Source organism: Olea europaea, chromosome 2 (genome assembly GCF_002742605.1).
Source record: "Olea europaea var. sylvestris chromosome 2, O_europaea_v1, whole genome shotgun sequence".
In the NCBI taxonomy this organism is placed as follows: domain Eukaryota; kingdom Viridiplantae; phylum Streptophyta; class Magnoliopsida; order Lamiales; family Oleaceae; genus Olea; species Olea europaea.
The window spans coordinates 27,632,279-27,656,053 of NC_036238.1; the positions used below are offsets into that span (position 1 = coordinate 27,632,279).

The 23,775-nt window shown below is 36.5% G+C and overlaps 3 protein-coding genes and 1 long non-coding RNA gene across 6 annotated transcripts; all 4 read right to left on the reverse strand.

The window, feature by feature from the left end:
• Nucleotides 1-76: 76 nt before the first annotated feature.
• On the reverse strand, nucleotides 77-3,827 carry LOC111369374 (presenilin-like protein At1g08700). Its single transcript, XM_022990866.1, has one exon. The coding sequence runs from the start codon at nucleotides 3,648-3,650 to the stop codon at nucleotides 2,349-2,351; it is 1,302 nt and encodes a 433-aa protein (XP_022846634.1). The 5' UTR covers nucleotides 3,651-3,827; the 3' UTR covers nucleotides 77-2,348.
• Nucleotides 3,828-4,344: 517 nt separating this feature from the next.
• On the reverse strand, nucleotides 4,345-11,007 carry LOC111369382 (probable ADP-ribosylation factor GTPase-activating protein AGD14). 3 transcript variants are annotated; one of them, XM_022990879.1, is made up of 13 exons: nucleotides 10,689-11,007; nucleotides 10,234-10,295; nucleotides 9,918-10,005; nucleotides 9,780-9,841; nucleotides 9,607-9,703; nucleotides 9,103-9,462; nucleotides 7,316-7,975; nucleotides 7,030-7,158; nucleotides 6,820-6,951; nucleotides 6,645-6,731; nucleotides 5,376-5,526; nucleotides 5,215-5,260; nucleotides 4,345-4,820 (listed from the first exon to the last, which is right to left on the reverse strand). In XM_022990879.1, exons 1-13 carry the CDS (start codon nucleotides 10,782-10,784, stop codon nucleotides 4,766-4,768), a joined length of 2,025 nt encoding a protein of 674 aa, XP_022846647.1. In that variant the 5' UTR covers nucleotides 10,785-11,007; the 3' UTR covers nucleotides 4,345-4,765. The 3 variants fall into 3 exon arrangements, with proteins under 3 accessions (XP_022846647.1, XP_022846654.1, XP_022846663.1); XM_022990886.1 differs by having other exon boundaries at nucleotides 6,838-6,951; nucleotides 10,689-11,006; XM_022990895.1 differs by lacking the exon at nucleotides 10,234-10,295.
• A 2,579-nt stretch (nucleotides 11,008-13,586) lies between these two features.
• On the reverse strand, nucleotides 13,587-16,454 carry LOC111369402. Its single transcript, XR_002698114.1, has 3 exons — nucleotides 16,347-16,454; nucleotides 14,710-15,837; nucleotides 13,587-14,381 (listed from the first exon to the last, which is right to left on the reverse strand). It is a non-coding gene; the product is annotated as an uncharacterized LOC111369402 (long non-coding RNA).
• A 624-nt stretch (nucleotides 16,455-17,078) lies between these two features.
• Nucleotides 17,079-18,520, reverse strand: LOC111374861 (uncharacterized mitochondrial protein AtMg00810-like). Its single transcript, XM_022997617.1, has 2 exons — nucleotides 18,315-18,520; nucleotides 17,079-18,180 (listed from the first exon to the last, which is right to left on the reverse strand). Exons 1-2 carry the CDS (start codon nucleotides 18,518-18,520, stop codon nucleotides 17,079-17,081), a joined length of 1,308 nt encoding a protein of 435 aa, XP_022853385.1.
• Between the last annotated feature and the right edge of the window lie 5,255 nt (nucleotides 18,521-23,775).

The following is a 23,775-nucleotide window of genomic DNA, read 5'->3' on the forward strand; positions in this document are numbered from 1 at the left end:
TCATTAAATTACATTCTATTTTTCTCTCTCCTATTTTCAACCACACAATCTTTCATAAAATAATATTATACGTAAATCGAAAAATTTTCCTTCTTTTTCAACCACTCATTTTTTAACAAAGCACTATTCTTCACATTTTCATTACTAAAAATGGGGGCCAAACGAGGGCTTATTTATTTTTTGAAGAATGCGTAGTTGAAAATAAGTATCTTCCACACGAGTACATAATCTTCCACCTGGACAAGCATGTGAATTCCACTGTGGGCCCTACAAGACATGCCTGACTAATGAAACATCAGTAAACCGATTACCTATGATCAATCAATCTCTCACACAAACATATATATGTGTTAGTATGATAATATTAAAAAGCTTGTTGGGAAGGGAGAGACTAAAGAATCAAGAGAGAAAAAAGAAACTCACTGTTGATCTTCATCTTGTGCAAGGACATAAAAAAGTACAAAATGAAACCTGAAAAGAACCTTCATGGCCAGAGCCAGAGGAGTTTTGCATGAAAACAAATGTTTACATTCGAAGTATGTTTAGCACGAAATCCAAATGCAGCAGCAGAATGCCACAAGGGAGAATGAAAAAAAATAGATTAACTAAAGAGGAACAAACTTCACAAACAGTAATTTATAGTAAAAAAGGATTTCCAATACAGCACAAGAGCACGGGGTGTAACATACCTATGATTTTCACCCTCGTCAAATCTTATTGCTGTCTGAACAGCCTGGCTCCAACAACACGAATAGCACTGCATAAAAACTTGTCAAATGTTTGTGAAACAAATAATGCAGAAGGATATATTCACACACCTGTGCAATTAACTGGTTTCCTCCAACATTACACTGGATGGTATCTTCCAAATCCGCAAAGGAACGAACATTAATTCAAGGGTTGATTTTCATGTGTCCAGGAAAAGTAAACGCATTGAAATTAATTTCAATCAGATCCGTCGTGTTCATATGCTCAAATTATTGAAGACAGAAGCATGCCTTTACAAAATCAGATGCAAAATATAACAGAGCGACGTGACAGCATAGCTGTATATATGTTAACAACTGAAAAATAACTACGTTCAGATTCTAAATGAAGCACTCCCAAGTCCCAACACATCAACCAGGATCATCATTGACATCATTTTAACAGTATGTATCTAAAGCTCGAAACTGAGCACATAAATCCTGCATCACTAAGACTCTAAGAGCATGTTTGGCTAAGATTAAAAAGTTCTTACAAGTATGAAGCAAGCAGTGAGGAGTAGGAAAAAGGAAAAATAACCAAAAAAAAGGTAATTTCTACCTTTTATTTTTAAAGCTTAGCTAAACATGCTCTAAGTGCATTTCCTAATCACTATAAGCAAACAACAATGGTCATAAATTTCTTAACTCCGTGCATACTGGAAATCATTGCAGAGTCTTCCCTGCAACATGATCATAAACCTAGGTTCAGAGTTAATGCAACATTTTCAAACACTTGTCTTATGTGAGCGCTGTAAAATATTTCACAACTGTTGTGCTTCCACAGTGATTTCAAATCTCTCAGACATGCATGAAAAAGAATTATAAAAGAAGATACATGTATAAGTCATATTCTGTTGATATGAAGAGTAATTAGATTGCAAAAATATAACAAATTTGCAGAAAATGAAAATTGTGACAAAGAAGAAGAAAAGAATATCCATATCAAACTATACAAAATCACAAGTCAGATTCAGTCATACATAGCTTACATCTGAAGTTCTCTATGGCAAAAGGAAAACAGTAGTTATGAAGAAGTTTTCTCCGTTTAAGGCCTCACATTTTCAGTTCTTCAAGCTGAAAGTTACTCTCTTAATGAGATCACAAATTTCTTTTGCTTTCTATATATAAATGGTTTTTTTTTTTTTTTAACTTATATCCATGTGTGACATAGAAAAGCTTCCTTCATAGGGAAGAGTTAGTTTCCTTGGCAGCATTGCCACCAAAGGAGTGATATCTCCTTAAGTCGTATCTTTCTAAAACTACATAAGTTTTCTTTAACAGCATAATCAGAAAGAAGAGACCACATTAATCAAATCTAATAATCGAGCAGGAAAAATGAAACTCTATTTTATTTACACTTCATAGCATTGAGTTACAAGTAAAGTAACATATCTCTTCAGGATCACAGCCAGCAACAACAATCACTTTCAATCAACAATGAACAGATCCTGAAAATACACAAGTATTCACTAGTGGTTCCAATACAAGTTTTGTCCCGGGGAAATTAGTATCTCGTCAAAAAAGTTAATCCTGATCTTTAAGGTCATGAGCAATATTACAATCAGCAAAATCCATTTGTTCCACAGAATGAAGCAACAGGGATTAAAACATCACCAGGCTAGTAGAAGTCCCAACAACAAACGGTTCCATTAGTAGTCTCGTCAAAAAGTAAAACAAGATTCCCAAAGTAATTGATATGGGAAGTGCAGGCAGCGCATGCCGACAAACTGCCAACAATATGAGAGTACATCCAAGTCCTGATATAATCACGAGATAACAAGCGTAAACAGTCATCAAATCATACATCGCTGCCCTACCCACCAACACACTATAGAAAACAAAATCCCCAAGGCCAAGCTTCAATCCCCTTAAACCTGTTCCAGCCATATCCTCCCCCTGACTCTCATTCTCTCTAGATCCGCCATTGTTTGTCCTCTCACTTTGGGTTGATAGCCTTTCCATTAAACTACCACCACCGATCAAAGGAGAGCTCTCTCCTACATCCTCTCTCACCTCTTCAATCTCGCTACTTTCATTTTCCAACACATTGATTATGGACTCCGCATCCCAATTATTATTATTATTATGATTATTATTATTATTCCTCAACATTACCCGCAACTCAACCGCACCACCATTACTTCCACTATTATTTCCCGTAACCCCACCAACTAAAAGTCCCAAACTTGAGCCCCTAACACCTGACCTTCCCATATCCACAGTCGGTCTTGCCTCATATATCAAAGCTGGCAACTCTTCATCCCGACTCGCTGCCAACTCCACCAACAATTTTAATGGGCCACCAGGCGCCAAAACCGCCACCAAATCATAAATAGCCAGCGCCACCAACAAAACCCAAGTAGTCCATTCAGGCAACTTGGTAAACCACGCCGCCACGATAATCCCCAAAGCCACCATATAACTCTGCTTCAACACAATCGGTCCGCCACTCGACAAAACACAAAGAGTACCCACAATCGTAAAATTAAAATGCAAAACACAGAACGTAACAACATCAACAGGAAAATTAAAATGCTGAATGAATGAAAGCAGAACGGACCCTCCCATAGACGAAAAAACAGCAAAGGCGGAAAAGCGCGTGTAATGCACGAGAAATTTAGTGAACTTATAGTAGTAAAGGAAAACAAGAAGGAAAGTCACAAGGGCTATTAGGATAATGAAAACGGCGGCGTTTAAGAGAGAACCCTCAAGTTTTTGTGCGGTAGAATCGGTGGGTGACTCCATGTAGACCAAATTGGCGGCGGTCCTGATGGTAGTGGCGGTGGCGGGATTGTAGAGGGAGTAGACAAGCAGGACTACAAGGAACATGCAGATGGAAACTGGGGACATTACGCCTATGATTTCTTGGCCGATCGAATCTAGGATGCTGCCGTCGGGCTCCATTTTGGTAAGAATTTTGTGACTATTTGGCGGTGCAGTAGGGGAAGAGAGGGAAATTGAAGGGGGAAAGCCGGAAAGGAAATGGAGGAGAGATGACTAATTTGGGAGTTGTTTGGTTATAAGGGTTATTTCAAATGGTAGAAGTGGAGTCTTCCAATGGCTGCAAAATCTCTTGCGAGAACGTTACGAGCATACAATTATATCAATATATATACCCCGTCGAACCTTGTGGTGTTACCAAAGTGACTATTGTGATGAGTTAATGGAGTAAACTGCTCTATGTACATAGAGCCCGTGCAATTTCCATTTTTTGATCTCAAAAAATAAAAAATATGACCGTTATCCATCATATTTGACTTTCTATTTCTTGTATAAATCCCATAACGATATATTTTTCATTCTCATTCTTAGAGTTCATTTTACGATTAGGTTACAATATCGATTGATCCAATTCAAATAACCAATTTCTTTGCTCGGGTCAAGTTGAATCAGTCGTACCTATGACACAATCAAATTGGTAGGAAGAAAATATACACGACAAATTTTTGACAAACTCAAGAAACTCTTTCTTTTCGTATAAATAAAGAAAACAAGAAAAGGAAGAACACAAAATTTATGTAATTCGACAATGAAAGAACACAAGATTTATGAAATTCGACAATGTGACGAACTCTAGATCAATCATCAACCATAATAATAACAAGCGACGTGAAAATATCTCTTGAACACGAAACAAAAAGTATACATGAAAATATCTCTTGAACACGAAACAAAATGTACTGATTACACAAACCAGAGGCTCCCAGAACAATAAATATTACATGACTAAGCCATTCAAGAATGTGCGCGGACAGGTTGAGAAAATCCCCACTATTATAATTATACAATCAATTCAAAGCTCCTACAGTTACACTCTCAGTTGGAATGGTAAGCTAATGGTAATAATACAAACCCCAGGAGTTCGACTGGTAGTCACGAACGACTACACAGGATTTTCAAAGCCAGGACTCATTTTGCAAAGAACGTGAAAGCCATATAGATGAAGAGCTCTGTCAGTTTGGAGTCCACGAAGAGAAATGCAAGATTGGCTAGAAAAGTTCAGTAGACTCGTTTGAATCCTATGCAAAAGGATTTCCTCCGATAGATGCAACATGGCCTTGTGCCGGGACATTCCTGCAAGAATACCAAACAAATGATCATGGATGATTATGATTTATTTTCAAGCAGTATACAGAGGCAATTACTTGAATCCAGAATCCAGTTAGTTAAGGTATTTTACATAGGAAATTCACAATTTAAGCATTTGAATGACATATATCACCACCCAAATTACAGCTTTTTAATTCTTCCACTTTATCGTTGAACAAGTTGCAGGTTAATTAAAATTTCCTCTTCCAATCTAGTTTTCTTTCATAAATAATCGATCAATATCACGTAACCTTGTAAGTCAAACATTTGACATATTTTAGAGGCCAACCACAAAAGATATGAGTCACAAACAGAGAATAACATAGATGTAATCAACAAACATAAAATCAGTCAACGGGGAAAAAGAAAGAGAACATACGGTAACTGGTTGCTCGGTGATTGTCCTGCAATAAATCCCAATGAGCCTGCAGGGTATACCCTCATCAAAAAGGACACATAACGATAAAATAAAGATTTTTTCCTTGAAGAAGACGTCCCATTTTTCTTGAAAAGGATGATAGTCAAATGAAAATGAAATACCTATGGGAGGATCAAATGTCACTCCACCAGGAACATAGCCTGTAACTGGATTTGGGGGAAACGAAGACTGGGTAACAGCACCAAGAAAGGAAGTTGGTAAACTGCTATTTGGAAGTGCCGATTGCAAAGATTTCATGTCCCAGAACTGAGACTAAACATGAATCATCAAAATTAGAAATTATTCACTTCAACAATTCTCTTTAACTACAACAAAATATCCACATTTTGTAATCTTGATTAATACAAGACGATTGTACAAAAATGAAAAAGAAACAATCAGTGTCACACTCAGTTCTCTCCAGAAAGCGAGAAACAACTAAACATTTCCAAATTTTAAACCAATCTATCTTGATAAATATTGTTACTATAATGATAAGCAAGTTCCAGTTAAATGCAACTTAATAAATGATGACAAGAATGCCTCTTCCTTCCTACACCACCACATCCGTCACTCTTAAAAAGTATAAAGGTCAATCAGATCCCAGGCAACTAATGTAATAACAGAATAAAGCATCTAGATCCAACCTTTTTTCAACTAAGCACATGGTACGTCTTACTGAGTTCACATTCAACAAAACCAAGGAAGCATGAACACACCTCTTGGGGTCACAAGTCCATGCCCTGGATATGTCTGGACACAGACATGCCCACAAGATAAAAGCCAATCAACAAGTACTCTACTAATTTGTTTGTAAATGAACTTTCCATTAATCAACACCCTAGTAGGTGCACCACACATACAAAGATCATAGGATTTATCCGTCTAACAAAGGTATATGCTCTCCAAAAGCATTTAAGATGTGATCTAGTTAGCAGCTCTGAATGGAAAATTTAACAACTAATCTAAGATTCTAAATCACAGTTTGTCATGTATCAATCAAGAACAAACAAGGGGGGGGGGGGGGGGGGGGGGGTTGTTTCCCATTTTTGTAAAAATGAGAATGAAAAATATAGTCGTTATGGACCCCACACAAAATATAGAAATTCAAATTTGGTGACGATGTAATGGATAACGATCATATTTTTCATTTTAATGGGGAAAGAATAAAAGAAAACAGGGGCAAAGTAAAACATCCATAATGAAGCAGAAGTCACTGCTTGTCATTTTGTGACTCACATGAGAAACATTAATCAAAACCCCACTCCTTTTTTCTTTACTTCAAATAATAATACTAATAATAAGAAGCCTCCAGTCCACTTATCACTAGATCTAAAGAGCAAGTCATTTAATGCAGGACCAAGAAAATAAAGAAAGTAAACAAGCCATACCATATTACTAGATTCCATGTCAGAATCATCGGGAAGATCAAATGGATTGGAAGACTTGTGATTTGTCACGTTTGAATGTACTACATCCTATAAACAGAGTGGAAACATATCATGAATGGAAGGAGCGAACACCAATTTAAATGAAAAATTAGTCATTAGTGCAAGAAGGCTCAACCAAAGTAATAGAACAAACCGCTGCAGGAAGCGCGCGGAAATCATGCGACAATACCGTGGAATGAGATGTTATACTAGATAAAGGGGGTCCAGTATTGTCTGCAGCTCTTTGAAATATATCATTACCCAAGGACTGTAAACAAAAAAAAGCATGCAACTAAGTGCAAGAAGGGCAACATATTCATCCGCATTAAAAGGAAGATATTGCAACCTCGTGTATGCTAAATCCAAAACACTGATAGGCAGCATCTGAAGTAAATGGGCTGGTGACTGGTTCGCTACTTTTGACAGTGTTCTCAATTGAACGTTCTCCTTTGGAATCTTCGAATGCATTCCACGACTGCACAACATTAAAAGCATATAACTTCCATATAAGATCATTGAATATAAACAGAATCAAGTTCATGTTCCCCTGGTCATATATGCTACAATCAAATTGTCTGGCCAAGGCCAAACTTATTTATCTTGTACACGCAAGCCAACAGAATAGTGTTTACTTGAATGCTCGTTGCTTTTGTGGTTGCCTCAAAATTTTGTGCACCTTCATGCCATAGATTAGACATATCTGCGGAAGGTCGATGGTCAGAAGAATCTTGAGAGGAGTGACAATGCACAAGCGATCCCAAATCTATGTTTCCTAGAAAACTCATGTCAGAAGATGGTACTATGGCAGGGGTTGAATTTTCAATTCCCATAGATGATGCGTTCTGAGGACTGTCAAATGTTGCCCATCCTTCATTTTTTGGCATTCCCTTGGAGATTTTTCCATTGGAGGATTGCTGCTGAGGCATCGCAGCAAATAAGTCTAAAGATGAAGAAGGAAGGGTTTGGGATGGTTGATGTGAGTTGAAAGTTGGAACGGAAGGATTAGAAGATTGTTGGAACAAATCAACGGATTGAGCTGGACTTGAGTCTGGAAATTGAGTCATACCAGCTGCTGAAGATGCTGAGGTAACATTTTGTGTTGCAAAGGGTGCACTGAAAAGATCCAAGCTATCAAAGTTCTCAGATACTGAACGCTGTGTTTGATGGGAAGTCTCAGCAGATTGACCGGATTCTGAGGCAATTTCCAGCAAGTTAAAAGAATTTACTGATGTGAAAGACATGGAATTGCTATCAAATGATCCAAAGCTTCCTGAACCTGAAGATGCAGTTCTCTGGATTTAAAATTATTGTAGAGTCAGTAAATTAGGTAAAACAGTCAATGACAGGTAATAGTAACTATCCAAAAAATTCATGATAAATTAATGGCCAGCAAGACACAATCAACATAGGAACTAGAGACAAGGACTCGGCTAGAGAAAACCATATCTATGTTACTGGATTAATGAAATGACAATGCTGCCGTTGTATCATCATTAAGCAAAATATTATCATGTTCCTCACAATTTCTCAATTATTAAAGACTAAAAGTTTAAATTTTGTAACCATCACAACCAGAAACCAACTTCTTATTTTTCCACAAAATCCAAAGTACAAAATATATTAATAAGGCCCCAAGGAAGGGGCAATTCATGTTTAAAAAAAAAAAAAAAATCAAAAATCAAAAATCTGCTTTTATATCTCTAGTAATGGTGTATGCCAACCATAAACTCTAAATGAGAGTTTTAATAAAATGTCCATACATCCACAAACTAAACGAGAGTAAACAAAGAAAAATTACAAATTTTAGATCATTTTAAATTGCTAAATTGTCTTCTGAATTAAACCACAACTTATATGCAGGAATTTAATAATAATAATAATAATAATAATAATAATAATAATAATAATAATAATAATACTAATAATAATAATAATAACTGTTAAACATCGCTCAGAAATTGAATTAGGCAATTTTAAGAAGATGGTAACAATACTTGTACAGAGGACAATTTAAATTTTATAGTGATAAGATTTGAAAATTTTCATTTTCACTTTCTTTTTCCTTTTCCTTCTCTTTGTTTCTCTGATCTTCTTTCTTTCTTTCCTTTTTTTTTTTTTTCAAGGGAGGGGAAATGTTGGCATGCTATTTATTCCACAATTGGCATTGCATTCTTAGTGCATCCAATAGTCAGAAAGAAAAACGCAAATTCTTCAAATTTTGAAGCATGCAAGAATAAGACAAAATTCTTCAAATTTTGAAGCATGCAAGAATAAGACAGTAAAGAACTCCATAATCAAGGTTTTGCCCTCAATTTGATCCTTGATTTTAATAAAATCAAGTACCAAAAACCAATACCTGTAGAAAGGTCCAAGTAACTCCCTGTTTTACCAGAATGCACATAGGCATGAGAATCCTCACCTGTGGATGCAGCATTCTTCCTCCATCTCTTTTGGTGTATGCATCTAAATGGTTGGAAACCACATGATGCCGTCCAACTTCTATCGACGTTGCATTGAAGTGGCTTCCGATGTCTCTCTGGGAGGAAGGTGATAGCACATCAGACCTGTCCTCATATACATTATCATTAGCACGGCCAGGACTCGAGAAATTAGACAGTTTTTCTCCATATGGGCCTCGATCTGACCCAGGCTTTCTAGTGAGTCCAGGTGCGTGTTTCCCATAGCGTCGTTCTTCATACTGAAAATCATATGGTGGACTTTGTGAATAAGAATGGTATGAACTTGCTCGCCTTGTCTCATCTTCCTGGCGTTTTGCGTTCTGACAAATCAGAGTATGATCATAATTTAGTCTCCATTTAAGGTTGCATGGAAATAATTGTCATGGATAAATTAAAAGAAGTAAACCTAATAAACGTCTTTTCTGGAACCCTCTTTAGTGATCACATTGGTCCAGGAACCTAACCTGTGTATCTCTTGGTGGTTTGTCAGATGACTTCTCCAGGGCATATTTTTTATCTACATAAACATTCTTTATGAACTCACGAACTTTATCAACATTGCTGCAAGAAAAAGACACGGTTAACATTCCAGTTATGCAATTGACAGGTACTTCTGATCATGAAATAGATCTTGCACCTATTATCAGGAAGTCTCTGCCGCTGTGGATCCCAGGCCGTTAAGTATGTCTCTCTGGCACGCTGAATGAGTGATGCCTTGTAAGCAAACTGGAAAACAAGCTGCCTATCAGAGAAAAAACATGTCATATTTGCTTACCTGATTACCACCCTTTTGAAGAGCATCCACTTCTTGAGAAGTAAACTTAGCCATAGAAACAGACTTCACGCGATGAGTAAACTCACGACTGCACAAACAAGAATATTTTTCTAATTTGATGTCTTGAAATTATATTCTTCGTCAATAAACTACAAAGCAAAAGAAAATGATAAAGGATGAAAAAAATTTGTTCTAAAGAACACCACAAGGAAGTGATCCAAGGAGACATGACATGTAGTCACGTTATGCTGTAGAATACCCCATGCACATATCAGAATTGCATACTCTTTAATGGTGGTGAGCAAAATGCACTTACTGTATTCCACTGCAAGTCATGCAAACAAAAGTCCAAAAATTTGTGCAAACATATTGAGGTCCCTGCCGCCACAAATTAGTAGTCAACTCAAAACATTAATCCCATTAACAGGTATCTGAAGCTATATAAATCCTAAAATTTTAACGAAAAAGAAATTAGGATTCATATTTATTACTTTAGGTTCTTTAGCATTGAATTAGGCACTACAGCGTGTGTAACAAAATCATTTCTCCAGAAGCTAATCAAATTAATTTGTTATTCCAGTATTGTTTCAAAAGAACTAGAAGAAGGGCTTAGTATTTTCTTAACAGCCCAATTTACTACTGAATTTTCGCAATCAAACAGCCGCAAATACTGTTTCTATATCTCAATCGAGTAGAGATTTTCGTTAAAGGTATAACTTTTTCAAAATATGAATCAAATTTTCAAAAAATGGAACAAATTAATATTATTACCAAGCTGTTGCAGTTTATGCATCTTCGATTCGGAGGGAGCTTCATGAGACCCCTTATAATCTTCTCGTTTCGCTCCTCTGCTTTTCTGCTGCTCATTTTCCAGATTCCAAACCCCAAGCTCAAAAGAGAGTAAAAAAAAATTAAAATTACCCAAAAATGTATTTAAAAAAGGTTTTTTTCAGCTCAAATATTGAGGGAGAGAATTTAATTTATTCAAAATTCTCTAGGGTTTCAGTTCGTTTTCTTTCACGGAAAAGGAAAGACCGAGCCTGAATCAACCCCCCTCTCTCTCTCTCTCTCTCTACAATTTTGGGCTTCAAATTTTTAATTTCGACATTTATTTAATAATTGGGCAATTATTGCCGTTGGAATTTGATATTGCCAGTAAGGATTCGGTTCTACTGGAACTTTTGATTGTACCGTGTTTTTGGTTTGGAAGGCTAGGAATTGTAGTGGAAGTATTAATAATAGATTTGATTGTAATTAGAGATATAGTCCTTTTAAGTTTCAAATTATTGCAGTGAGATCCCCTATTTTCGGATTATATATAAATTATAATTAGTTTTCGGCTTTTTTCTAAGCTCGAATTTGAATCTGATTGGTTGTAATTTTATAATTTCAATAAATGAGGTTTGATCTATTTTGTGCTGCTTTTTGAGATTATAAATAATTTTGAAAACTCGTTTTTACTTATTTATATACATAGTTTTCACTCTTTGAATTTTCGAACCTCAATTTTCTCAACACTGAGCTTTTGTTTGGATTGATCGAAATAGAGCAAAACAAAAGTTCACAGATAAGGTTTCAATGAAAAACCCTAATTTCATCATCAATAACATATCAAGACATTTTACGCAAAAATGAATAAAAAAACGTAGCAAGGTATTCCAATTTATAACAAGAGTTCATAAACACAAAATAAAACAAACATAAAGACTAGTGTTCTTGCAACATAAACATGCTCGAAGTACTGCGATACTTCTTATTTTATATGGTCAAAACCACGTTTCCACTATTTTTGCCTCGATACTCCCTGAGACCACCGCAATCCAGGTACCTTATTAGTAGATTGCACATCAGGAAGATCAGACTATTGTGTTTATTTTCATTTGAATGTACTCCATCCTATTAACAGAAATAGGAGTGAATACTAATTGATATAAGAGTAGTTGTATCATATGTACGATTTGTTTGGGGAGAGCATTTTTTCATCTTATCCTCACGGATTTTCATCCATATTCCATGATTAGATTCGAAGGCCTTTGGGAGACGCAATAGAAATTCATGTTAAACAAGATGGGGAAATACAACGTCTTGGCACAAAGGCCACGTCATTACGTAGTCATTGGTGCAAGAAGGTTCAACCAAGGTAAAAGAACAAACCACTGAAAGAAGCGTGTGGAAATCATGTGACAACACACTGAAAGATATTGTAACCTCGTTTGTACTAAATCCAAAATCCTGATTAGCATCTGAAGCGGGCCCGGTCCTGAGGCGAGGCCAATGAAGCCTGCGCCTCAGGCCCAAGACCGGAGAGGGCCTAATTTTGGCCAAGAATTTTTTTTTTTTTTTTTTTTTATAACAAGGCCAACAGATCTGAAATTCCCAAATTCGAAATTCCAGGGCCTCCTCGTTGCCGTCGGTCTCAGTCTCGTCTCCGCGACTCCGTTAGTCCGTCATCTGTCGCTCCAGTCTCTCTTCTCATCTTTTCTAGTTTTACCCTTCACCGGACACCAGTTCGCCCCTGTTGTTAGAATTGGACAAATGCGGAAAGTTCACCTCATACGATTACACGAAGAATTAGGAAACTGGAAACAGGTTTGTTGTTAATCATATTTTTCCAAATGGGTTTTCATTGTATTATGCAGTAAAGCATTCGTCTTTATCATGTTTTCCCAAATGGGATTGTGCCATTTTTGTATTGGACTGCCACCCTACAGATTTATAGGCATGGTCAGTTGGTCATAGACTCGGATAAAATGAAAAATCTTGAATCTCACAATATTATTTTTTAACGATATCTTTGCACTTTGCAGATGGTCTGCATTCTGTAATTTAGTAATTGCAGGAAGATTACCGGAACGAAGACAAAGAAAACAAGAAGTTTGTGAATTGTGAGTGATTATACTTTAAATGCTTTGGATTTGAATTGCTTGAGAGTAATTTCTTGGGTATGCAAAGCGTTGGAATTTCCAGTCAGTGATGTATTGATACCTTGATTTGCAATTAACTATTGCTATACTTGTATGGTTAGCATGTCATAAGGAAGGAGTGGGTAGTGGATTAGCGTGGCTATGTGAAATCGAAGAAATATATAAGCGAATGACTAGAAGAATGTTGGACAATTACTCATTTCCATGAAGAAATAGGAAGTAAATAAGTGGTATCTTTTGAGTTGTTTGCATTGCTAATTCACTCAAGGCATTTCTTTTATTGTGGAGGGGTCTTTTGAGAATAGTGTTTTTCAATTTCTTTGCTTTATTTCAGTTATTAAGTTCTCAAGATAAAAATGGTAGAAGGTATAAATTTATGTAAATAGGCAAATAGCTTCCGTGTGGTTGTCCCCTGTAAAAGATAAATTTGAAGTAATTTATTTTGTTGATGACACTGTTTTAATGGTGATTAATTCTTATTAAATGTGTTATTTCCCTAAGTTTGATTAAATGTGCTCTTGTGCAATTGTTATTTCCTTAAGTTTGATGATCATGTTCAAAATTGTATTGGTATTTGATGTTAAATTTTTATTCTAGGCTCATGAGTTATGACGGGGAAATTCTCAAGGGTGTAATTCCATAATTTTCGTCGAACTTCGTGTTTAGGTTGATTTCTTCGGAGGCCTAATTTATAAACTTTGTCTCGGGCCCCGACAATCACAGGACCGGCCCTGATCTAAAGTATGGTTTTTTGTGATTGGTTAGCTACTTCAACATTGTTATCAATTGGCTGTTCTCCTTTGGAATCTTCGAATGTATTCCTCGACTGGACAACGTTAACAGCAAATTCTCTGTTCATATATACTACAATCAAATTCTCTGGCCATGGCCAAACTTATTTATCTTCTTGCTTCACATAGCCAGACAGAATTTGCACTTACTTGAGCTCTCGTTCCTTCTGGGTTCGCTTCAAATCTTGTTCACTTTCATCCCATAAAGTAGACGTCTCTTTAGAAGGCTGATGATCAGAATAAACCTGAGAATATGGGTCTGTGTTTCCTAGTAGACTCCTATAAGATATTGGTATTATTGCAGTGATAAAATTTTCAATTCCCATAGATGGTGTGTTTGGAGGCATGTCAAATGTTGCCCATCCTTCATTTTTTTGACACTACATCAGAGATTGTGCTATTGGAACCAGCAGGCCATTTCTGTTGATCAGGCATCTCAGCAAACAAGTCTAAGGATGACGATGGAGGGGTTCGTGGCAGTTGATCTGAAGCGAAAGTTGGAGCTGAAGAAGTAGGAGATTGCCGGAAAAAAAATCAACATATTTAGCAAATGAAAAGGGTGAACTGAAAAGATCCAAGTCATCAGAGTTCTCAGATACTGAACGTTCTGATACAGAAGGCAAAGACAACCACATAGTACAGATTGTTTGGATTCTGAGGCAACTTCCAGAAAGTTAAAATGAGTATACAGATTTGGAAGACATGGAACTGCCATCAACTGATCCAACTCTTCCTGAAGATGCAGTGCTCTGAATTTAAGAAGTAAGGTTATAGTAAAGTAAGTTGATCAGCCAAAAAAATTAATGACAGGAAAAGACAACTAACCACAAAAAGACAAACAAAACCATTCATCCACAATAAACCTCAGAGGAAGAAAAGATAAAAATACAAATTTAAGAACTCAATTTCAACTTCTAAATTTTCTTCTCAATTGAATCCTGAATCATATGCAAAACTTCGAAGAAACATCACTGTTTAAAACAACTTGGCAGATCAAATCAGGTAATATTGATAATATGATACTGGTCCAGATGATTGTTTAAATTTTAGTTATAACATCTGTTTAAAACAACTTACTTGAGCTCTCATTGCTTCTGCATTTGCTACAAAATCTTGTTCACTTTAATGCCATAAAGTAGACATCTCTTGAGAAGGCTGATGATCAGGAGAATCCTGCAAATATGGATCTATGTTTCCTAGAAGACACCTATCAAAAGTTAATATCATTGTAGGGATTGCGTTTTCAGTTCCCATAGGTGATATGTACGGAGGCATGTCAGATGTTGCTCATCCGTTATTTTTTGACACTACATCAAAAAATTTTCTATTGGAACCAGCAGACCATTTCTGTTGATCAGGCGTCTCAGCAAACAAGTCTAAGGATGATGATGGAAGGGTGTGGGGCGGCTGATCCGAAACAAAAGTTGGAGCTGAAGAAGTAGGAGATTGCTGGAACAAATCAACATATTGAGCTCATGAAAAGGGTGAACTGAAAAGATCCAAGCCATCAGAGTTCTCAGATACCGAACGTTCCAATACAGCAGGCAAAGACAACAACTTGGTACGGGAAGTCTTGGCAGATTGTTCGGATTCTGAGGCAACTTCCAGGAAGTCAAATGAATATACATATTTAGAAGACATGGAACTGCCATCAACTGATCCAACGTGCTGAAGATGTACTGCTCTGAATTTATAAAGTAAGATTATAGAAGAGTCAGTTGATCAGCCAAAAAAACGATGCCAGGAAAAGACAACTAACCACAAAAATGCAAACAAAACCATTCATCCACTTCAAATCTGAGAGGAAGAAAAGATAAAAATACAAATTTAAGAACTCAATTTCAACTTCTAAATTTTCTTCTCAATTGAATCCTGAATCATATGCAGAATTTAGAAGAAGCATCACTGTTTAAAACCACTTAGCAGATCAAATCCAGTTTAACCAGGAGGCCAGTTCATTTGGCGTCCTCCAAGGAGGTGTATGTGAAGGTGATAAACGGATTGGCCTGTCAAAACCCGATTTCAGATAGAAGGGAAGACAGAAACTTAAAGTTGATGGTCGAGAGCAAATAAGAAAGAATACTTATATCCATCAGGCCCATCGTTAATCACGAGCCTGAAGCCTTTCTCAAGGCCTTCTTGTTTAGCAACGAGCTTTGCGGTGTAAAGCAGCCGGCCAAGAATCTCACAATGCTTCTCCTCAGCCTATAATGTGGCCATAGAAAATAAAAATGAACCCAAAAACCAAACAAGTTCTTTTAGAGTTCAAAGAGAAACCTCCAATTCCTCTCCCTCTCACCCTATTCTCCACCCTCTCTTTCTCTCCTTTCACTTGTGAAGTGCAAAGCACTAACCAGGTGTCAAAAGATTGTCAAAAAGTTGTTTCAGGGGCCTGAAACTTGATGGAGTTCTATCATTGTTATAACGTTATGCGCTAATTAACTGTGACAAACTCATCTGAGAATCATATCTTGGCAATTACTAGAAAGGCGACAAAACAAACATCTGCATTGGGAAAAGGCAGAGGAGCTCAATAGTCGAGCATTAAAACCAAAGTATTGGCATCAATATTTTCAAGTTAGAAGCAACTATGATTGTAAACATTTCATATCAGATTAGAGTGACATGAAATTTGAACAAAAATTGAGCCACAAGTATAGTTTAAAATTGAATCGAGGCATGCCCTAAAACATTGAAACAATGGAGAGAAGTACCTTAGAAATTCCAGTCAAGCCATCCTTCACTTTAGGGATAATAAGAATGTGAGTGACCGCTGGGGACCTATGTCCCTAAAAGCTAGAACCTGTACATAAAAAAATGACAAACATCAAGAAAATTACGAAATAAATTAAAGCTTAAAGTAAATACCCATGAAATGACTCGTCTATGGGTACATGTAAAATTTAACACAGCAAGAACAAAGATTGAAGAGGAAATGATGTATCTGCCATATTCTTATTTAATTCTCTAGATTATGTTTTACAAGGAGTAGCTCATTTCTATATATAGAAAGATGTTATACATAAAAGACAAAGAATATACAGGTGGCAAAACAAATTAACTAATTCTAGAACCTTCAGTAAAAATAATCAACTGAAAAATTACAAAAATGCCTATGTTGCTGATTGTGCTGCTGCTGATTATGTTGCTGACTGTTGCTGATTGTTACCATGTTCCAATACCCCCCCCCCCCACAAGATGGAGAATATATATTAATTATTCCCATCTTGGAGAGGTGAGATGAAAGGATGTGGGATGGTAGACACTTGGTAAAGATATCAGCCAATTGAGAATGTGTGGAGACATAAGCAGTCTTTATGCTCCCTTCTTAAAATTTTGTCGTGAATCAAGTGGTAGTCGACTTCAATATGCTTCGTACGTTCGTGAAATATAGGGTTGGCAACTATATTCAATGCAGCCTGATTATCATAGTAGAGAATGGCAGGTTATGGGTGATCAACCTTTAAATCAACAAGTAGTTGCCTTAACCAAGTAAATTTTGAACAAGTGGTAGACATGGCACGGTATTCTGCTTCAGCTGAACAGCGAGAGACAATACTTTGCATCTTTGATTTCCAAGAAATGAGAGAGTTGCCTAAGAAAATGCAAAATCCGGTGGTAGATCGTCTAGTGTCTGGGCAAGATGCCCAATCTGAATCACAGTATCCTTGGAGACTAAGGGAAGATGATGAAGAAAGAATAATACCTTGTCCAGGAGCACGTTTAAGGTATTTGAGAATTTTGTCTGCAACAGCTAGGTGAATGGTGGAAGGGTGAGCCATAAACTGGCTGAGAGTTTGAACACTATAACTGATGTCTGGTCTGGTTATGGTAAGGTACAAGAGTCGGCCAATGAGTCTTCGATAAACACTGGGATCAGGTAAAGGAAGGCCAGAGTCTTTGCTGAGTCCTTGATTTTGTTCTATAGGAATTTTGGTAGGTTTTGATCCTAGTATACCTGAGTCTGCCAGAATGTCTAAAGTGTATTTGCGTTGACAAAGGTGAATGCCAAGTGGAGACCTGGCTACTTCAATGCCAAGAAAGTATCGTAAATTTTCAAGATCTTTAATTTTGAAATGTTGGTTTAAAAATTCTTTGATCATATTGATTGAATCAAGGGAATTGCTAGCCACAGCAATGTCGTCAACATATACCAGTAGGGCAGTGAAATGTTCACCATCAGACCAGGTGAATAAACTATAATCCAATTTGGACTGAATGAAGCCAAAAGAGATAAGAAAAGTAGAGAATTTTGAATACCATTGCCTAGAAGCCTGTTTAAGGCCATAAAGGCTGCGAAGCAGTTTGTAAACCTGGCCAGATTTTCCTTTATTGTATCCAGGAGGCCGTTTCATATAAATTTCCTCATTAAGTTCTCCATGAAGGAAAGCATTGTTGAAGTCAAATTGTTGGAGATGCCATCCTCTAATGGTAGCTAGAGCTAAAAGAGTTTTGACAGTGACCATTTTAGCAACTGGGGAGAAAGTTTCACGATAATCCACTCCTTGTTGTTGAGTGAATCCCTTGGCTACCAAGCGAGCCTTTTTCCTTTCCACCGTGCCGTCAAATTTTTACTTAGTTTTGAACACATATTTGTAAAGAATAGCATCTTTTCCATATGGGAGATCAGTAACAACCCAAGTATTATTGACTTCTAAGGCATCAAGTTCAGCTTCTATTGCCTTACACCAGTCTTGGTCCTTGACAGCCTATTTATATGTTTGGGGTCAGTGTGTAAGGAAATAGAAGAGGTGAAAGCTAAGTAAGTTGGTGACAGGTGTTGATAAGAAATGAATGTGTTAAAGGAAATTTGGATGCAAATTGAGTAGGTGAGCCGAGGGAAGCTTGTTGACAGTGGAAATCTTGAAGATATTGAGGAGCTCTTCATATCCTGGTTGATCTTCTAAGTGTGTTTTCAATGGGTGGATCAGATGATAAGGTAACGGGGGATTCATTATGAGAGGCTAACTCTAAATGTGTAAAAGGAGAATCTGTATTAGGGGACAAAGGAAGAAAATAGGATGTGGTTGCGGGATCCATAGAAGATGATTGAAGTGGAGAGGGAATGTTGGTTGAGGGATTTATAGTCTGATGAAAATCAGTAACAACAGGAAGAAGGGGAGCATGATTGGTTGTGTCACTAAATGAAAAATGTCCTTCATGAAAAATAACATCACGAGATATGAAAATCGATTGTGTGTTGAGGTCTAGGAGTTTGTATCCTTTTACACCAAAAGGATACCCAAGAAGAAAACATTTTCTTCCTCGAAGGTCAAATTTCTTCCTGTCTCTAGATAGAGTGGAGGCAAAACACAAGCAGCCAAATGTTTTCATGTGAGAATATGATGGTTATTTGTTAAACAATAACTTAAAAGGAGTTTTATTTGACAGTAGAGGTGTTGGGATACGACTAATTATATACACGGCAGTTAAAATGCAATCATTCCAGAATTTTGCAGGTAGTTTGGCTTGGATTTTAGTGATCGAGCTATATTCAAGAGATGCTGATGTTTTCTTTCAACAATTCCATTTTGTTGGGGTGATTCTACACAGGTTCTATGATGAATAATGCCCTTTTTATTGAAGAAGTCCTTCATTTGAAATTCTAGTCTATTATCACTTCGAAGGATTTTAATCTTAGCACTAAATTGTGTTTCCACCAAACTACAGAATGCTTCTAAACAGGTCCTAGTGTCGGATTTTGCTTTAAGAGGATAAACCCAAGTACTTCTAGAGAAATCATCGACAATGGTCAAAAAATACTTGGATCCATCATAAGCTTCTGTAGAACTTGGTCCCCAAATATCATAAAGAATGAGTTCAAAATTTTGTTTGGTTTTATGGGTGCTGACAGGAAATGGTAATCTATGTTGTTTTGCAAGTGGACATACATAACAAGGAACATCTCGAGTAAATCTTTCTTAACAATAGGATCAGAAATTAAATTCAACCTTGAGAAAGGTGTATGGCCAAGTCTAAGATGCCATAGCTGGGAAACAACAGAATTACTAGAAGAAGCTGAAGCAAACATGCTCTTATTTAAAGAAAAATGATCAACTAAGGCTGTTGGAGGCACTTCAGTGACCAGCAAGTGATATAAACCATTCCTCATTTAACCCATGCCAATCATGGTCCAAGATGAAAGGTCCTAAATAAAGCAAGAGTATGAGAAGAAAATGAAGCAACAAGTGTGAGAGTTAGCCAATTGTTTAGCAGAAATTAGATTGAAATTAAAAGAGGGTACGCATAAGACATTCTTCAGGATAAGGTTTCTTATGATCCTAACTGTGCCTATATGACTAACAGGTGCCTTGCTTCCATTGGGCAGATTTACAATGCATGGAAGTTGAGATTTAATGGATGTAAAAAGTGAAGTACTACATATCATGTGGTCTGTGGCACCAGTGTCTATGATCTAGGGCAGATCAGTAAAATTTTGTTTTGTTTGGGCTAAAGAACAAAGGCTGAGAGATATACCAGACATGTTGATATCCTGTGGACTACTGACTGTGGGATTGAAAGTTGTCTGGACTTGGTTTACTGAATGAGTGGCAATAGTAGCATCCCTTGGTTGAATTAGGGCCAATAGTTGTTGATATTGATCTTTGGTAAAGATCATTTTCTCTTCAGCTATTTCTTCTTGGTCTAGAGAGGTCAGATTTGCAAAAGGACCAGATGTCTTACTCCTGTTATGGAGTTTACGTCCAGCTTGAAGCAATGTTCCAAAAGATGACCATTTATATGGCAGTGAGTACAGTAAGGTCTTTCGTGTTTTTGAGGAAATGACTTCTTGACATTGGGTTTGGAAAGGGTAAAACTCCTTTTGACAGTGAAGGCCATAGAATCAGGAAAGGGTGTGGCAGATAACATGGTGTGTTGTTTTTCTTGTTGTTGAATCATAGAGAAAATTTTATTCACAAGAGGCAAAGGATCCAGTATCATGATTTGATCTCGAATGTTACTGTAAGATTCATTTAGTCCCATCGAGAATTGAATCACACAGTCTCGTTGGTATCTATCCAGTAGGATTTTAAGTTTTCCACAATTGCAATCTGGGACTGGGTCATAAACAGCCAATTCATCCCATAGTGATTTCAGCTTTCCATAATAAATACTTACAGGTTCTTGATCTTGTTGTAGTGCAGCCAACGCCTTCTTCAGTTGGAATATGCGAGGCCCATTCTGCTGGGTAAATCGATCCTTTAACTCAGCCCAGATTTCTGAAGCATCATCAACTAATGCTATGCTGGATTTCAAGTTCTGGCTAATAGAATTTTGCAACCAAGAAACCACCAAATCTTTGCACCGTTCCCATGCTTCAAAAAAGTGGATCAGCAATGTCCTTGGGCTTAACTAATGTACCATTGACGAAACTGAGCTTGTTTTTAGGTCGAAGTGCTCAACACATAGCCCTCGACCAGGTAGTGTAATTGTCTGTAGTGAGTAGTTCTGGAACCAACGAAACTGAAGGATTATCTCCATGGTCCAAACGGTAAGGATTAGTAACATTGTTGAAATCAAGAAATGGGGATGGAAGAGTGGGAGGATTCGGATTGGTTGAATTAGCAGCTATGGTTGGGTCTAGGGTTGTTGATTCAGCTGCCATGAATGTTGTTCTTTATTTAAAACCTTGCTCTGATACCATGTAAAATTTAACACAGCAAGAACAAAGATTGAAGAGGAAATGATGTATCTGCCATATTCTTATTTAATTCTCTAGATTATGTTTTACAGGGAGCAGCTCGTTTCTATATATAGAAAGATGCTATACATAAAAGACAAAGAATGTACAAGTGGCAAAACAAATTAACTAATTCTAGGACCTTCAGTAAAAATAACCGACTAAAAAATCACAAAAATGCCTAGCTGATTGTGCTGCTGCTGATTGTGTTGCTGACCGTTGCTGATTGTCACCATTTTCCAATAGTACATACGTTATAAATTTATTATTGCAGAAGAGAACAGTATAAGAAGAAGAAATTATATAAGGACCAACATGCAGAGAAAAAAATGAAAGAAGCCTCGCCATTCAAAATTATGAAATCAAGACTCTTTCCTGTTTTTGTCAAAAACCCCAACTACCCTTGTCTTCATCTCCTTCCTCGACCCCACCATCCCGTACTTTGTCCCCTGCTTTGACTTTTAAGAAAAAATCTTTTAAACACAATGATGAATATTAATGGAAGTATTTCACCTGACCATTGCAAGATTGCCCTTTGGAACTAGGATAATTATTTAGAGTGTGCAAATGTCCAATAAACAATTAATCCACTGAAGGATGAGAATTCCCATTTAATAAAGAATGTATGTAATAAATATGCAATGCATTCCCAATTCTCTGACAGCAAATTTAATTTAGGGACAAGTAACAATCATTCATAAATATAAACCTCACAACATAGTGCTTGATAAATTGAATAATCCAATGAAGAAAAATCCACTTAGAAGAAAATTAACTCGTAGACTATGTCATAGAAATCATAGCATTAAAGACCAAAGCATTGCAATCAGAACTTCCAAAATTACAAAATATAATTAAGACTTAATAATGTGTTTCAATTGATGCATAATTAGAGAAGAGATATGTTTGAAACCAACCAAGAAAGGAACAGGAATTTAAAGACGGCATTCCTTTCCTTTTTCAATCTCTATTTGTGTCCATCAATGGCGGTAATCTAAATAAAGAAATGTTAATGTTTTTGTGTGTGCATGTATGTGTGAAACTTAAATCAAAACTTACAAAACGACCAAATTAATATATTAAAACTAAAATGATGATTTTCAAATGAAGCAAAACTAGAGAATAGAATGTGTCTGAAATCAACTAGGAAAAAGAACACGAATATAAAAAGAGCGTTCCTTTTCTTCAAGCTATTTCTATGTTTCAATCTCTATTGTGCCCCCGTCTGAACCAAATGGTATGTGTGCAACTTGCACCACCACTTCCGTTATTCAAGAGGCAGCGCAGTAAGTATATCAACGACCAATGCCATTTCTAGTGAGCATTTTAAATCAATCCATCAATGAAGGACATCTAAATAAAGAAATTCTAGCATTTCTCTCTGTGTGTAGGTCGTGACAAGACCTACGGAAACGGAATACAGGTAGAAGAGAGAAGTGTGTATATATATATATATCATCCAGAAACTCTTAAATCAGAAATTACAAAATAACTACATTGATTTAATAAACTAAAAATAATGTCCTTGTTTGAGCCCATTTTTTCAAAACTCATTTTTAACCGCACATTCTTAATTATACACGTATTTCAAAAAAATTTCCTTACTTTTTAATCAAACATTCTCCAAAAAATCACTATTTCATAATACATTTTATCCCAAAAATGAGAATCAAACAGGAGCAATATGTTTCAAATGAATCAAAATTAGAGATTACAAACGTGTTTGAAATCAAGTAGGAAAGGAACACGAATATTAAGAGAGATTTCCTTTTCCTCAAACTAAATTGATATAATAAAACTAAAATAATATGTTTCAAATAAAGATAATTAGAGAATAAAAATGTTTGAAATCAACTAGGAAAGGAACAGGAATATAAAAAGAGCTTTCCTTATCCTAAATTGTTTATGTGTTTCAATCTCTCTGTGTGCCCTCGTCTGAACCGAATGGTATGTGTGCAGGTCGCACCACCACTTCAGTTATTCAAGAGGCAATGCAGTATCTATATCAACAAGCAATTCTATATTGCGAGCAGGTTAAATTAATCCATCAATGATGGGAATCTAAATAAAGAAATGCTAGTGTTTTTGTGTGCGAGTGACAAGACCTATAGGAAAACTATAGAGGTAGAACAGTAGAAGAGAGGAGAATATAATTTTATAAACCCATAAAATTTACAAACAGAAACACTTAAACCCAGAATTTATAAAATAACTAAGCTGATATAATAAAACTAAAATAATATGTTCCAAATGATGCAAATTAGAGAATAGAAATATGTTTGAAATCAATTAAAAAAGGAACAGGAATATGAAGAGAGAGTTCCTCATCCTAAAACTGTTTCAATCTCTATTTGTGCCCCCGTCTGAACCGAATGATGCGTGCAGGTTGCACCACCACTTCGGTTACTCAAGAGGCAATGAGGTGAGTATATTGACAAGCAATCTGTATTCAATGAGTATTT

Bases quoted from the DNA above. Each gene is read 5' to 3' on its own strand.
- LOC111369374 (XM_022990866.1), bottom strand. From the start codon at position 3,650: ATGGAGCCCGACGGCAGCATCCTAGATTCGATCGGCCAAGAAATCATA.
- LOC111369382 (XM_022990879.1), bottom strand. From the start codon at position 10,784: ATGAGCAGCAGAAAAGCAGAGGAGCGAAACGAGAAGATTATAAGGGGT. The intron at 9,842-9,917 runs GTAAGCAAATAT...TCACTCATTCAG, and splicing joins TTCAAAAGGGTGGTAATCAG to CGTGCCAGAGAGACATACTT. The intron at 9,704-9,779 runs GTGCAAGATCTA...TTTTTCTTGCAG, and splicing joins CAGAGACTTCCTGATAATAG to CAATGTTGATAAAGTTCGTG.
- LOC111374861 (XM_022997617.1), bottom strand. From the start codon at position 18,520: ATGAAGAGCTCCTCAATATCTTCAAGATTTCCACTGTCAACAAGCTTC. The intron at 18,181-18,314 runs GCAATAGAAGCT...CACGGTGGAAAG, and splicing joins AGGACCAAGACTGGTGTAAG to GAAAAAGGCTCGCTTGGTAG.